At 32.9% G+C, this 16,536-nt stretch overlaps 1 protein-coding gene across 2 annotated transcripts in view; it reads right to left on the bottom strand.

Annotated features, from left to right (window-relative positions):
• Positions 1-16,536, bottom strand: part of PIBF1 (progesterone immunomodulatory binding factor 1) — a 169,494-nt gene that overhangs the window by 60,362 nt on the left and 92,596 nt on the right. For both annotated transcript variants that reach the window (XM_090258571.1, XM_090258570.1), the window contains exons 11-13: positions 15,069-15,234; positions 9,830-9,980; positions 5,341-5,431 (exon numbers count right to left, since the gene is read on the bottom strand). In XM_090258571.1, coding sequence (XP_090114697.1) covers positions 5,341-5,431; positions 9,830-9,980; positions 15,069-15,234 — 408 coding nt within the window. The remainder of the gene's footprint in view (positions 1-5,340; positions 5,432-9,829; positions 9,981-15,068; positions 15,235-16,536) is intronic.

Here is a 16,536-nt window from a genome sequence, read left to right on the forward strand (position 1 = left end):
AGTCATGGACAATGACTCCTGCTAAAAGTTATTTATTTATCTTTTTGCATAAAATGTCCTGAACTCCTCGAGAAAACACTGCTTTTACAGGCTAAAATGCTAAAGTAGGTATAACGCCATTCTTCCTTGTAATTATGTTAATTGCCATGTGATTTTTACCTATAAAGATTAAGATTCCCATCATCTGAAACTAATACAACAAAGTATGGTTTTGTATTTAAATGTTAAACCAAAATTTCACCAGTTATCTGGTAAAATTATAAGGCTAAGAGTTATTTCTTTGCTCTCTTACCACTTCTTGACTCCAAATAGAAGTTACTCCCTTGGATCTGTCAATGACGGTCAGTACATCCAATTATTACATCCAATTTCATAAGAATTCGCCCAGCCAATGTGAACATGGCAGAACTCGATTTATATATAGAAGATGTCAAAGCACAATGGCGGACTGATGCTCTGTCCTGAGATATTCAATGATTCTCTTAGCTTTATCAAAACTTCAGATAAATAAGTGTATTTATTTAGATACTTGCTAATGAGTTATTTGGTCTGAAATCAGTTGGCTTTAAAAAATATATTTTATTTAATCATTTTTAGAGAGAGGGGAAGGAAGGGAGAGAAACATCACTGTGTGGTAATCCCTGGGGTGCCCCCAACTGGGGACCTGGCCCACAACCCAGGCATGTACTCTGATCGGGAATTGAACTGGCGGCCTTTGATTCGCAGGTTGGCACTCAATCCACTGAGCCACTCCAGCCAGGGCTGAAATAAGTTGGCTTTTTAAATCTTTTTCAGTTTTAGCAGGTCAGAGTTCTGTCTCTATAAGCATGGCATGAATAAATGTTTTTTAAAAAGGGCACATTTGCCAGAATGATTCCAGCTTCAGAATGCTTCATGCTGGTCCTTGCACTGTCTGCTGTTGGCAGTTATTGAAGACTAAATAGTGGTCTCATGCTGGCTATCTATGTTATATGACTCTTTCCCTAGTTTCTTCCATAGGTTTGAACTTTCAACTTGATGATGAACAAACTAGCACTAACTTTTTAAAGGATCAGTCCTAAAGTCAACTCATGAAATAAATGCAGCTTTCCCTATGGACAAAAAAAGAACGCAGTCCTGGATGGGTGCTTCATCCTGTATGTGTACACACACACACACACACACACACACACACACACACACACGGTTGCGGCTTCAACCTCTGGCGTGGGTGGGTGGCATATGGGAGGTAACCAATTGATGTTTCTCTCTCACATCAATGTTTTTTTCTCTCTCCCTCTAAAATCAATAAAAATATATCCTTGAGTGAGGATTAAAAAAGAAAAAAAAATAAAGAGAACTCATACCTATGAGAACAAAGGAAAGGAAAACAAATTTTTGTTACACACCAAAGTTTGCTAGAGGAAATAAGTTTCCCCTTCTTTATTTTTTCCCTTGTTATGAAGCTCCATCAACTGTGAAAATTTCAACTTAAAGTACTTTATAAAACTAGACAGAAACCCAAATAAAAGGTCTATAGTATGCAGTAAATCTTGCAATTTGAAAGGCTTAAAAACCTCCAGAGAAATATCTTTAGGCAATTCTGCCAAAACAAACCAAGAGGCACACACTAAGACCACGTTAGTGCCTGGGTGTTACCCAGGTTAAAGAGCATAACCAAAACATGTAACCAGAAAATCTTGTTTGCTATTTTCAAACTAATCATGACCGAAACAAAAACATTACTTCAGATTCTCAAGTTTAGTCAAGTCAAGAAAGGCCCATTTTATTTTAATCTACTTTAATTGTATAAGCCCTTTTAAGTTTCCACAATGTTGGTCAGAAAGAGTTTTACACAATATTTAGTTACTATTCCTACCTCTAATGAAACTTCAAAATTCAAGTAACTGTATTTACTAATTATAATGTGTTTTACAAAAATTTTTGGAAGTTATTTTTCAAACTCATTTTGAAAAGTTAGTTTTACTACTTCTTTATAGGAGACTGGCATTACAATATATCTTAAGAAACTGATTGATATCAAAGAAAGTGAATCTCAAAACTAGTTTCATAACCAGGGTGTGTCTCTACTAATTATTTTGAGAGCTCTCATTAAAATTTTAAAACAAAATTGTTATAAATAAAAACTCAAATTGTGCCTAGTCAAAGTCTTTCTGAACACTGGCTTTTGCTCTAAAATCAACTATGCAATTTACTTTGAAAAACATTAATTGGCATAACAAATATACATTTATTGAACTCTATGCCAGGCATCTGAACTGTGCATCAATTTTCTAATTTTAATATCATAATAGAGCTTGGGTACCAATAGGCAACTAGTGAAAAATTTCAGTGGCTATCCAACTTATTAAAAAAATTGGCACACAAAAACAGAAGGCCTAAAAATTAAAGTTTTGTATAACCAATGAAACTTACATTATTAAAGAATATTCAATGATATAAGAAAATGTTCAGGGTAGAATTATAAAATAAAAAAATTCTAAATTATATATACTAGTATCCTAAATATGTAAGAAAAAAATATGTATCTGTATACATTTTTTAACAGTATCTTTGGACAGTAAAATTACCAGGAATTTTCCAAATTTTCTAAAACAAACATATATTATTTTTATAATCAATAATCCCCCTATTAAGTGTTACTAAAATAACTAAATCTGGTTGCTGAATATATGAGATTTTAAGTCAAATTTAGCATAAAAAGAATATATTCTGTAGCAGTTAGGAAATAAGTTCCTTTGAAATTTTAATATTTTTGGTATAGACTGAGGTATAATGAAAACTTTATTATGCAAATATTTCATTTACTGTTCTAGCTCAGGTTTCCATTGCTTTGATCCCAAATATGAAAATTAAATACAGATTCTCTCAAAGGCTATATTGCTTTTACCTTAAACTAAACTTGAATAGAGCACACATCTACTGACTTCTTCACAAATATCCACTAGGAAATCAAATATGGACTTTGCAAACTTCAGAAATGCATCAGACCCCGAACAGGGATCTCTGTGCCACTCGTCAGTTTTGTGCATACAGTAGGCACTCAATAAAAGTTGTTGAATGAATGGGCAAAGGAATGCATAAATGTCCTCTTTGCATATCAAGACTCACTTTCCCTTCGCTCAGTTTAGATGACCTGAGAAGCACTTCCTCAAAATAACCCTGTGGTTCACCATGAGAAGAATGCCTGGCACCAGCTGGTAGGAGATATTAATAGTATGCCCATTAGGCACTTGTTCAAGGCACAGAGATAGCTCAGTGATAAAATCTTTAGAAATATTTGGACAGTTAACATTATTGGAACATGAATCAGTTGTGGTTCCTTAAATCTTCACTCTTAATTTTAAGAAATCAACATTGGTTTTGGATGTTTCTTAAAAAAATAAGCAATAATTGCTTTTAATTTTGGAGGAACTCATTATTTGGGCTGAAGAAAGCAAGCCTACAGTAACAATTTTTTTTTTTTTCTGTGACAAGATTCTTTTGAAGGATTCAGATGCTAAAATTGAGAAGAAAGGTCCTGCCTGGGTAGCTCAGTTGGTTAGAGCGCAGGGCTGGAATGTCAAGGTTGTGTGTTCCATCCCTGGCCAGGGCACATACAAGAAGCAACCAAGGAATGCATAAATAAGTGAAACCACAAATTGATGTCTCTCTCTAACATCAATAAAAATAAATAAAATAGAGAAGAGAATGGATTTGTTTCTTCAAATTTCAATATTCAGTATTTTACCGGTCACTTACCATTGATAAAGAAGTTGCTTGTCCAGAAGCCTATGTTTTTATTCCTCTCTAGGCAACATAATGCTCAAAAACAGAGATACGCTCAAAATTGCAAAATATTCTAGGTCACCTTTATTGATCTTTGGAAGGACTTGGGGAAAATGGGAATGGGATGGGACTATAACTGATTTTTCAAATGATACATAATCTAGAAATTCTTGTATCTTTCCCAGACAAAATTAACCATTCCAGCTATCCTATACTGATCTAAATTTTTCCAGATATTTAGTTTAACCAGTAAGTGACAAATTCTAAGCATTCTTTTACTTCTCACAAAATGGTCTATATCTTACATTATTTTAGATAGCCATAGAGACATTTTATTCTTCGAGCCATTGCTTCCCAGTTTCTGCAAAAGTATTGGTGTTAGGATGGATTGTTTTTCTTACATAGTGTGTAATGTCTTTAAAGGTTTAAGTCAATTCATGTTAAAATAAAAGATAAACAAGCAGCTTTGAGTCCTCAAATAATCACATGAAGAGAAAACTCTACCAGGTATCTACAAGGTAGAGACAGAGGGAATAAACAAGAATAAGATGTAATTGCTGACTTTGCATCTAGCTGAAAAAATATTATGGGAAATGAGAGCTAATGAGATAAGAGAAATGCTCTATTGCACGGTATGAAGAAATCAGATGTTTATAGGCAGACATATATACTACCCTCATTTGGTGTAAAAAAGCAAATAAGGTTGGAGAGGTGGGGCCACATGGAAGGACTCAGAAGTCTGGAAGAAACATTTAGACTTCATATGATAGTGAATAGGGCAGTGAGATGTTTTTGTAACGCAGAATAAATTTAGGTCACCTAAAGGAGTTAGGAGTTAGGTTAACTAGAAAACTGATTAACACAGGTACAATTTTCTCTCGGCATACTTTAGCAATATCTCACAAAATAACTAATGGATCTTTCAAAATTATCTTCATCTGTCCCTGGGCGGGGAGCTCAGTTGGGTAGAGCGTCGTCTCAACACTCCAAGGTTAAGAGGTTCAATCCCCATTGAGGGCACATGCAAGGATCAACCAGTGAATGTGTAGATAAGTGGAACAACAAATCAATATGTCTCTCTCTCTAGAATCAATAAATATTTAAAAAATTTTTTCTTGGTCTTCATGAAGTCTTTTATACTTTCAATTTACAATATTTGTACTGTATCTCTCCCAATCTTTCAAGTATATGTCAAGGAATGTAGACAGGTGAAAAACACAAGAGGAAAAAAAAGTGAAGCATAATTAATTAATTTAAACCTGAAAATTATTGGCACAAAAGCTTTTGATTTGTATCTCAACTGAAATTAATGTGAAAATAAAATGGTATAATTACCACTGAATCTAATTCTAGAAAAATTCTACTGTATGCTTCTATCCTACAGACCATTAAATTCACTTATAAATATATAAAATGCACAACTATTACTTACTGTGTTTTATTTTGTGAGCAATATTTATGCACACTAAGAATAAAGTGACTTTGTTATGCAACTCAGCGCACTACCAAAAAGCATAATGTCATTACATTTAGCTCAAATATGTAATTAAAATAAATATGTATTGATTTTACCTTTGTTTTAGTCGTCTTTTGGCTGTTGTGGGAACATTAGCACCATAGCCATAGGAAAAAAGAACCCTTTCAGCCTCATCTTCATTTTCAACTGGAAAATATTAAAAGTGTATGATGTGAAATAACTTTTTTTCTTAAGAAGCATGGTAGAAGTAAAAATAAAAGAGGTCATAACCATGAATTAGGGAGCATAAGAATATTAAAAATGTGTAATCTTAAACAGGGCATTTGTAAGCAGGAGCACATTTCTTTGAGTATATGCTTGCTTGGATTTGTTCCATTTAATTTTAAAAGGTATAAGGGATTGCATCATTAGGTTTTCTTGTTATACAACATAATAATACAGATGTTGTGTTATTCTAAATGACTCAAAGCCTTTTTGCATGAAAATACATAATTATGAGAAAGTAATAACATCAATCTCATTACTTTTCTTCTTGATAAACGACTATTTTTAATTGGAAAAGATGTTCATTATTTTATCAGAAGAACAACTTTATTTTAACTTGTAATAAAAAGTAAGCACTTAAATAGAATACTCTGAAGAAAATGTGCAGTACTAAGAATGTATTGATGGCCTTTCTTTTTTAATTACAAAAGTTTCAGCAAAACCATTTTCTTCTAAATTCTGCTATTGTCACACCACTTTCCAAAAGGAATTTTAACAGGTTAACATTTTATAGTTAAAGTTTAAACAAAATGTAATTTTATTGTAATTTGGGATTAAAAAATTTAATCAAAGGCCACAAAAAGATTTACTAGCTCAAATAAAAGCAGTCAACGAAATATAACATTTCTATGGTATTAATCATCAACAACATTATTTTAATGTCAAAAAAGAAACCTACTTCTAGAAGTTTTTCAGGTCTAAAACAAAGCCACATATTTTCCATGAGTAAGTGAAGCTGACTATATGCAGGCCTATCACTATAATATGCACTCATTTGTTGATTTATCCTTCTATAGCACAGTAAAAATTTTAGGAATTTTCCTAAGTGTTTTCCTTCACTTTTGTCCCTGTTTTTCAGGTGAACCGAGATTAGTTTCCAGAGATAGTATTATTTATTAGTTGTGAAGGACATGTGGAAACAAGAGGTGATATATGCCATTGGCAATAGTGTTATCAGCTACCATGGCTTCAGACCCAAATTGAGTTCTCCAATTCAGTTCTATCAGAATTAGAGCTGCTGTGAGACATCTATCTCATTCTTATCTCTTAAATAGTTCTAAAGCCGGATGGGAGAGGGGTACACTTAGTCAACATCCTAAAAAAAACCATCAGTTAGATATTGATGGGCATCTTAAATTTAATACTTATTGGATTAATTATTCATGGGTTAACTATTCTAGTGGTGATTTAGTTACAGAAACAATGTACTATACAACATGGTAAACAGGAAAAAGATATGACTGCGATTTAGAAGCATAGAGCAACTATATCTGAGTGCCATTATTTTTCTCATGCTAAAGGACTAGGAAGGTGTGGGAAGATTGACATTCATAGAGAAGGTGCAGGAGGGAACTACATGTGTAGAGTCACAGAAGTGTGAAGTTTCGGTAACTGTGAGAAAAATGGCTGCAGTTAAGTCTGGAGTACAAAAAGTAGGTTTAGTTCTAACTGTGAATGGGACTTGTATGAGGCTGAAGAGTATGAAATTTATTTAATAGACAATAAAAAATTAATACAGGTGGGTGACATGACCAACAGATTTTCATTATTGATGCTGATATTCTTGAAGAAATTCCAGTAACAGGAAAAAAAGATGGCCTAGATTGGTAGCACAAAGGATTCCTCCTAAGTTACATTAGTAACCAGTTGATACATGGTCCATAGTAGCAATGGAAGATGGAAAAAAAAGAATTTGGATTCTAGACAACTCAGCACACGTGAAGGTGAGATGAGCCACTAGACACAAGGGAGTGATCAAGACTGACAAAAGCTAGTTGGGAAATTAGGCAGACTTTAACTTCATTAACAGATTAATATAAGAAAATTAGTAAGTTTCAGGGAGGGAAGAAAAAATATAAATAATGTTAGATATGCAATGACTGCAGGAACTCCATACAGACCTGTGGAAATTGTGGAAAGAAATAAGATTATCCAGAACAGAACAGAATGAGGGGGAATAAAATCCTAGGAACTACTGGAGTTAAGAGAGAAGAGACAACAAAAGCAGCAGAGAAAGAAACAATCAGAGGCAGGTGATCCAAGAAGCATGAGGGGGGTTTTGAGAATTAGGACAAATGCCTAGCGGAGGTTTCAAGTAGGATGAGATTGCATAGAGGGTCTCTGAATTTGACAACTAGAAATCTGATTTTCATTTTATATTTGAATTTATTTAGCTCTAGGTAATATTTGTATTTTTGACAAATTGGTGAGATGTTGAAAACTAAGCTCCTCAAATATCCAAACAACACATTTATTTAATTATAAAAAGCAATTCCAGTGTAAACAGGATACTATAATTTGCCATGGTTACACTTTAATAAATGAAGTCTAACTACCTTTATGTTAGCAGAAGTTAGCTGAATTAGATGGTAATCCCTTGAGTATTGTACACATTGTAGTACTAAACGAATGTTTTGTGTTTACATCTTTGAAATTTCAACTAATCAATAAGTACTCATTAAACAATAAAAATGTTCTAATTACCAATGTGAATGAATAGAGAAAAGCTTAGCTTCTTGATGTTCCAAGTACATTTGCTTTATTCTAAGATGGTTTTAAATGGCTTATATAATTTCATAACAAAAAGTAATTTCTATATTTCTTTTAAAGATTTTATTTAAAAATAGTTACACATTTAGGAAAGTTGAAAAAGGTGAAGAGTGTACACCCATATACACAATATCTGGATTCTAAATTAAACATTGTACTATATTTATCACACATCTTTCCATTCCCATATCAACCCAAAATCTATATTAATTATTGCGTGTATTTCAAAGTACATTGCAGACATCTGCCCTTCAGATCTCCACAGTTCGACATGTAAATCATCAACTATAGTTCAATATTTCTTTGTAGTTCTTTTGTAAAATATAAAATTTACATATAGTAAAAGGTACAAATCTTAAGTATATTTTACTTATCAGTGTTAATTTTACTTGTGTATTGTGATTGTTTTGTAATTTGAAAATAGTTTTACTCTTCCTTTGTGATCTTCATACTTTTTTCTTTCTTGTCTTTTATTACTGCTAGAAGCTCAATTGCAATATGTAATGTAAGTTATAAAAACATAAATCCTTGTCCTACTAGTTCCTTTAAAGGGAAAGCATTTAATATTTCATCATTAGGTATGATATTAGCTGTAGGTTTTTTGTAGATACTCTTTATCAGATTGAGGAAGTTTCTTCTATTTCCTAATTTGTTTCAACAGAAGGGCATATGCAAAGTTAGAGAGCTAAGAAAAAGTATAGAACTTTCAAAATAATATGACATGTTATGAAACGGTAAGGCATAAAAAGTAGAATGATAAATGAGTCTAATCATAAAAAAGTCAAGCTAAGGAATTTGACTCTAGGCTGTCTTAAAATGATGGAGGCATTCAAGCCAGTGCATGGTATGCTCAAACCTCTATTTTATAAAAATTACTTGGACTCCAGTGAAGAAACTGAAAATAAATTTGAAAACTATTGCAATGATCAGACATTAAAGATGGAAAAAAGACAATGATAAGAATGAAACAAATTTTTCTTAAATCTGCCTATAAATATGATAGTCTTTACAATAAAATGTTCCCCCGATTCAAATTTAATGTCAACGTTAATTGAAATTTAAATGCACTTTTGTAAGAGAGCCACAGTTATTTCTCACCTTTGAACACCAATAATGTATTGTATATTAGGTTTTATAGCAAACATCACAGTCAATGGTGAAATCTTAATTTAAAATATTCCCTTAGAGTCAGGGACAACACAGAAAAAAAATAAAGTAGAAACTAGGGTCAAAGATTATAACATAGTAGATTCAAAGAATTTCGATCTGTTGTTCAAGACTCATCCAAATGTCATCTCCTGTCTTAGGTATTCCTCACCACAAAGGCTGAGTTACCTTAGGATCTCTCTGTACTTTCACCAAGAACTGTCTATCTCTTGCTAATAGCACTTAGCTCACTTAATTACCTGTTAATATGTTTTTCTCTCACAGCAGACTAAACAAGAAACCTCTATAAGCAAGCATTACTGTATGAACTCCATACCCCCAGACTCAGAGATGTGTAAACAGTTAACACTGAATAAGTGAACCGAATAAACTATAAAATCTACCACAGTTAACCTATTTCAAAAAAAATCTCAACTACTAGAACCAAGACTAATTTTTAAAATACAAAATAATTCTTTAAAAAAGGTCACCAATTATATTTGAAAGAAATATACCAAAGCAGTTTTAGAAACACTACCAGGTTCCTTGGTGCTTCTAATTAAAAACCAAAAAACCAAAAAACCTGTGTGTGGGGGGGGAGGGGGAAGTGGGAGGCAGGCTTACTTTCTGCAGTTTGGATTATTATTTCATCAAGCTCCTTTTCCAGTTTCTCATAAATATCTAGCTTAGCCTGATGCTCAGAATTCTGTGCTTGAAGTTCAGTAATGCGTTTGTCAGAAGAAGCTTGGAGAGTATAAAATTCTTTAGTTAAAACCTAATAGTGAAAGAGAAAACAAAATTGCAAAGGCAGAATTAAATAACCTAACAGTTAAAACAATAACATGATACAAAAATATATTTTGTTTTTTTCACCTCTTTTAAATAATCTAGCTATGAAGAGAAAGTAGTTCAATTGAGATGACTGAGAAAGTAAAATACAGTTATTTTCTATGGAAAACAAACGTTTTTAATTGAAAATTACAAAGCACTTTATTACACAATTTAATGAAAAACAAATTAAAACATGAAACAGTTATAGGAGTAAGACTAGCATTTGCTTGTTAGAATTCAAAAATGCAATATTGCCATACTTCCTTGGAGGTCCTTTATCTAGAGATCGCAGCCCTTCTGAGAAAGGCTTACGAAGCTATGGGCAAAGTGATACACTCCTAATGAGCCCTTCAGTTTTCCATCAGAGCTTCTTTTATCTACCTTTGCCATATTTTGAGTAAGATTTTTGGTTTCTTGAGCAGTCATAACTTCAAAGCAGCAAATCAAAACGTAAATGTTAAGTGCTACTTGGGGCTGTATCAGAAAATGCCTTTGTACCAAAAGAAAGGATAAAAAATTATAAAAAGTGATATAGAAAGGTATGGAAATGGAGTTATTTTGTGTAAGAATTCATTGAAGGAATCACTATGATGATAATTATAAATTCACTAAAAAAGGAGACATTTCTAGTGACAAAGGGATGTTTTAATGTTTAAATTCCAATTATCTAAAAAGTTTATTAATACAGATTAAATTAAGGAGTGTATTATACTTGCTTCTTAACACAGTGCTGAGAAGCAATAGAATATTATGGTTAAAAATATGGTTTGGAGTCAGAAGGATTTGGATTTCAATCCTACCTTTGGCACTTACTAGTTGTGATCTTAGGCAATTATTTATTCTTTCTAGGTCTACCTCAAAATATTGTTGGAGGATTAAATGAGGAATTAAATACACAGAGCTTAACAGAGTGCACAGAACATAGTAACTATTGAAAAGTACTATTACTATTGTAAGAATACAATTATAAAAACTTGTGCCCTGGCCGGTGTGGCTCAGTTGGTTGGGCATTGTCTATCCTGCAAACTGGAAGGTCACAGGATTGATTCCTGGTCAGGGCTCATGCCTAGCCTGTGTGTTTGGTCCCCGTCAGGGTGTATAGGAAAGGCAACCAATTGATGTTTCTCTCTCACATTGATGTTTCTCTCCCTTTCTTTCTCCTTCCCTTCCCCTCTCTCTAAAATCAAAAGGCATATCCTCAGGTGAGGATAAAAATAAAACAAAACAAAAAACAACAAAAAACTTGTATTAAATGGTTCATAGAAACAGAGATGTATGAATTTAAATTAACCTCAATTCTCCACAATTAAACAATTTTGAAGAAAACATTTTCTCTAATAGGCATAAAGTTCACCTTAACAAATGTATATGATTGAGTGCTTTCTGTGAGGTGGAGAAAGAATATGCAGAAGATCTATATACAGTTTTTTAACAAGTATAAATTACAAGTTAATTTCTTAATCTATTCCATCTCATTTCCTTCAATTATTTCAATTAAAACTTTCCTTGAAAATAAACTAATATTATACTCCATCCTCCAAATATACTCTTTTGGAGGGTGGAGAAAGAATAACACGGGAATAATATTTTTAGGATGATTTCTAATGTTCCTGCTTGGGTAAGAAAAAGGAAATTCAAGTTTAAGCATTTTTTCTTGCCAGCTGCGAATGTATTTTCTAGATACTTATTATTCTTCATAAAGAAGTCACTATACAGTGAAACAAACTGCAGCTTTCACAGAGTTCATTATATTGGGGTATAATTCATTAAAAATCTGTTTACTGACGGCACTTAGGAATTCCAGTGTCAAAAGAGAGGAATTGGTAAAGACAGTGCTAAATGACGGTTCTCACAGAAGAGCTGATATTTTTCATCTGCATCCCACTTACCCCCAACAATAAAAGAAAGCTGCAGAGATATACCTAAAGAGATAAAAGAATCAAAAAGTTGAAAATGAAATATTTCATCAGATACCATTTTAAGATGAAATTTAAAAAGTAGTATTGAGAGATATAATTTTAAAGTCTTCATAACATAGAGGAGAAATCCCCAGAAAATTCTTTAAAAAGAAAAGAAAGATTTTATTTTTTTATTTTCAGAGAGAGGGGGAGGGAGGGAGAGAAATATCAATTGGCTGCCTCTTGCATGCCCCCAACTGGGGACCTGGCCTGCAACCCAAGCATGTGCCCTGACTGGAATCAAACCAGTGACCTTCTGGTTTGCAGGCTGGCACTCAATCCACTGAGTCACACAGCCAGGGCCCCAGAAACTTCTGATTGTGCGTATCTTCTAAACACCTCTGTACCCCATGATGGAGAATTCCCTTTCAGTATGGATTTGTCTGAACAATTGCTCCAAACAAAGTCACTACTGTTTCTGAAAAGCCAAAAAAGAACTTTATTATTAGACCTATGGAAGGCTATTATATTAAAGATTCTTCAGGAAAAACCAATATACAAACATTTGAATTTAAACAAGAATATATAAAATAGGTTCAATGGCTTTTAGGAATCCATTAAGTACCAAGCTCTCAGTGGATAGTTTCTTTCTTTAAATAACTTCTTGCTAATGCAAAATTACATAAAATTATATATATGTATGCAATACAAAATTATAGGCCACTGATTGTTTAAAAAGTGACAAAATATAAAAAGCCAGTGTTTTGAGAGCCTTTGTCAACTGATAAGACAAAATAAATTGCCCCTAAGTTAAAAATATAAGATTATTTGGTAAAAGCCACAGAAAAGTATATAATAATTGTAATAATATTTAACCTTCACAAAATTATTTTTCTGTAAATTATTTGTTCTAAGTAAGAGTTGTCTTAGAAACACCTTCTAGTATTTCAGGAAAACAGAGTCAAACAATGGTTCTATATTAGCATTCACCAAACTATTCATTTGCTCATAAAATATTTATTGAGCAGCCACCAGCAGCAAAGCACTGTTAGGTTCTGGTGATGCAATGATAAATGAATAATTTTTGTTCTCTCAGGACTCCTAGTTTAACAGAGGAGGAAATGTACAGAAATTCCCCTAAAGCCTCAGTTTTTTGATCAACCAGAGTTTTAAGGATCACAATATGTTTTACAAAGGTATTTTTCCATATAAAACATTTATACAAAGGAACACCATAATTACTATTTACCTGCACCCACTACCAAGTGGGTACGTCTACGGGAGAGTGGTTTTAATACTGCAAGTTGCAACCTTTATGAGGTCATGAAATCTATTCGGATTGCAACAGCTAAAAATAACAAAACAGAATGGTTTAGAAAACATCAGCACTGTGTGTTGTAAAGTGTTGTGTAGTGAAATGTTTGTTTCAGAAGGACAGAGAAAAAGAAGTATTTCTCTATTTTCCTACACATCCCCACCACCCTGCTCCAAGACACATCCATAAGCATAATCTTCTGACATGAAAAGGCAAAGTAAAATCATTTTGCTAGGAATTATGAAATTTTTAAAAAATTAATTAATTTATTTATTTTTATTTATTTATTTATTTATTTTTAGAGAGAGGAGACAGGAGAAAGAGAGGGAGAGAAACATCACTGTGTGGTTGCCTCTCACTCGTGCGCCCAACTGGGGGCCTGATGTGCAACCTAGTCATGTGCCCTGACTGGGAATCGAACCAGTGACACTTGGCTCAAGGCCAGACGCTGAATCCACTGAGTCACAGCAGCCAGGGCTGGAATTATGAAATTTAACCCTTGGAAAACATTAACTTGCAAAAGACGAATTCCAAATCAGCTAGTCTAAGATAGCCTCACTGAACATGCATGGGAGAATCTGTCGTAGCAGATGGGACTGCAGCAGTTTTAGGGAAAAGGTAGCTGAAAAAGTCTTAAATGGGGAACACTGGTTTGCTTTAGCAGTGGACACCATCTACAATTTTTACTTGTTTTCTTGAATATGTATGTATTTAATATTATTTTTATGTTTTCCCTAAAGCTTTCTTTTCTGAGAGACCCTTTATCTTGTTCATCTTCATTTTACTTATCGAAGTACATTTCAGAAATGTAATCTGAGATATTGTAATGAATACCTGCATCGTTAGCTAATTAATCATGCTAATAAGATTACTGAATCTTTCACTCAATGTTTTTAATGATCATTTCTCTCAAATCTAAAATATTCAAGAACATGACTGCATATAATCATGTAATACATGATTACAGCAAAATATAACATACTAATTGAGAATCTTTTAATTATTTATTATTAGATATTTAAGTGACTTCCAACTTTTTAAAAAATTATTTATTTATTTATTTGTTTGTTTTAATTTAATTTTTTTTTTTTTTTTAAGAGAGAGGGGAAAGGAGAAAGAGAGGGAGAGAAACATCACTGTGTGGTTGCCTCTCACTTGCGCCCCTACCTGGGGACCTGACGTGCAACCTAGTAATGTGCCCTGACTGGGAATTGAACCAGCAACACGTGGCTCACAGGCCGATGCTCAATCCACTGAGCCACAGCAGCCAGCGCTTCCAACTTTTAATGTAATAAATAATGCTGTGATGTATACCATTAATATGAACCTTTGTAAGCATCTTTTATTATTTCTTTAGGTAAAATTCCTTTAACTAAAATCACTGGATCAATTTTTTAAGAGTATTAGCCAGATTTTCATATTGCTCTCCAGAAAGGATGCTCCATTTTCTAACTGGATGAGATTTCCCATTTAAGGGTATTCTTGCCATCCACTTTAAAAACAACAAACAGACCTATATAAAGGTAAAAAAAAAAAAAAAGTTTAAATTCACATTTCTTTAATTTTTAGGAAGAACACATATTGTCATTTATTTCTTATCAATTTGTATTTCTTTTCTTGGAAACATTGCAGTCCTTCCTTACTTCTCTTTATATAGAAGAGGAAGGTAGGCCCTCTTGATAAAAGATCTTTTAAAAATGAAGATACAGGCCTTTTCTCATACACGAAAGAAATATTGACAAAGCTCAATATGATATAGACCTTGTACTATGGACCTCACATGCCGTGCTTATTTTGAAAGGAAAGTTTGTATAGGTACCTCCAATTTTTTCTGATATTTTTCACATTCCAACTGACACTGTGTGAGATTTCTTGCAGTCTCCTCTTGGATAAGTTGCACACGCTCACTTTCAAAAGATTTTAATTTACTTTGATGGAGAAATTCAGTTACTTTGCTTTCTGTACTAAGTTGTAGTTCTCTGTACCTGAAAGAAATAGAATGGTTATGACTTTAAAGAAATCTTGATGATTTATATGAACATAAACATTACTTCTATTTTTCTACACTCCCATTTTATAATGCAGTTAATACCATATTTATTCAGCAAAGCTTTTGTAAAATAATTTAGATAGGCATATGTATGGAAATACACTAAATCCAGAGAACAAAATGTACCAATTAAAGTTCTTCTAATGCCCCCTTATTTTCATTCATTCCATCCAAGGGTAATTATTGCCTATTATTATTTTGTAAGACATTTAAAATAAAAAATGGTAAGAGCAACTTCCAGTGATATTGCTTAAAATGACTTAATTTCTGTGTATTTCACGGCCCTAAATCTACAGCATTACTTTCAATCTTGCTATTTCATTCTCAGTCTAATCTCAGATGGAGAACAATGGCATGAGATACGCACATTAAACTGCAAATTCTTGAGATACTTGTAAAATAAATTTCTAGGGTGTTACAAGAAAACATAATATACAAATCACAAAGATGATATATAACTACAAATAGTCTATTACAAGAAAGATAAGGAAAATTCTCTTCATTTCATAGGTATAACTAGTAACAAAAATATTTCCAATTAACATATAAATCATCACATATTGTAAATTTAAAAATGTTTCAGCTTGATTATGTTCTTACATAAAGCAAAAGACAGACTCATTATACTTTTGTAGGGAGCTCTTCCGCACCCAGTATAATGCTAAATTTGTTACTAAAATTCATTTAGTCAAATATTTATTGAGTTAGTCAATATGCCAGGTAAATATGTATACAATAGCATTCAAAAAAATTTTTTCCCCTTAAAAAACTTAGTTTTCTGGAGAAGATAGGAAAATAAACATGAAGATTCAACAGAGTGTGTTAAGTGCTTCATTGGGGAAATTCCTGGGTTCAATGGGCACATGCAGGTGTGTGTAAGGCAGGAGGAGGTAAGGGTAGGAAGTATTCTAGGAAGAAGAAACAGAAGTATGTGTAGGGTAGGGAAGCAGAGAGCATAGTCCACTTAATTCATATCATCTCACTAAATCCTTGCAACAACCCTATTAAGTTTTGCAGATGAGAAACCCGAGGCTCAGAAATATCAAGTATTTCTTTAACAAGCAGAAGTTGCTAGTATAGAACTTCCAATCAAAATGGCAATGTAGGCAGACATGGTTCACCTCTTTGCACAACCACATCAAAATTACAACTAAAATTTAGAACAACCATCACTCAGAACTGTCAGAAATCGAGTTGAAGTCTGACAACTACAGAATTAAAGAAACCACAACCATCC

The sequence above is a fragment of the Furipterus horrens genome, unplaced genomic scaffold, assembly GCF_987537825.1.
Source record: "Furipterus horrens unplaced genomic scaffold, mFurHor1.1.pri manual_scaffold_12, whole genome shotgun sequence".
Lineage (NCBI taxonomy): Eukaryota > Metazoa > Chordata > Mammalia > Chiroptera > Furipteridae > Furipterus > Furipterus horrens.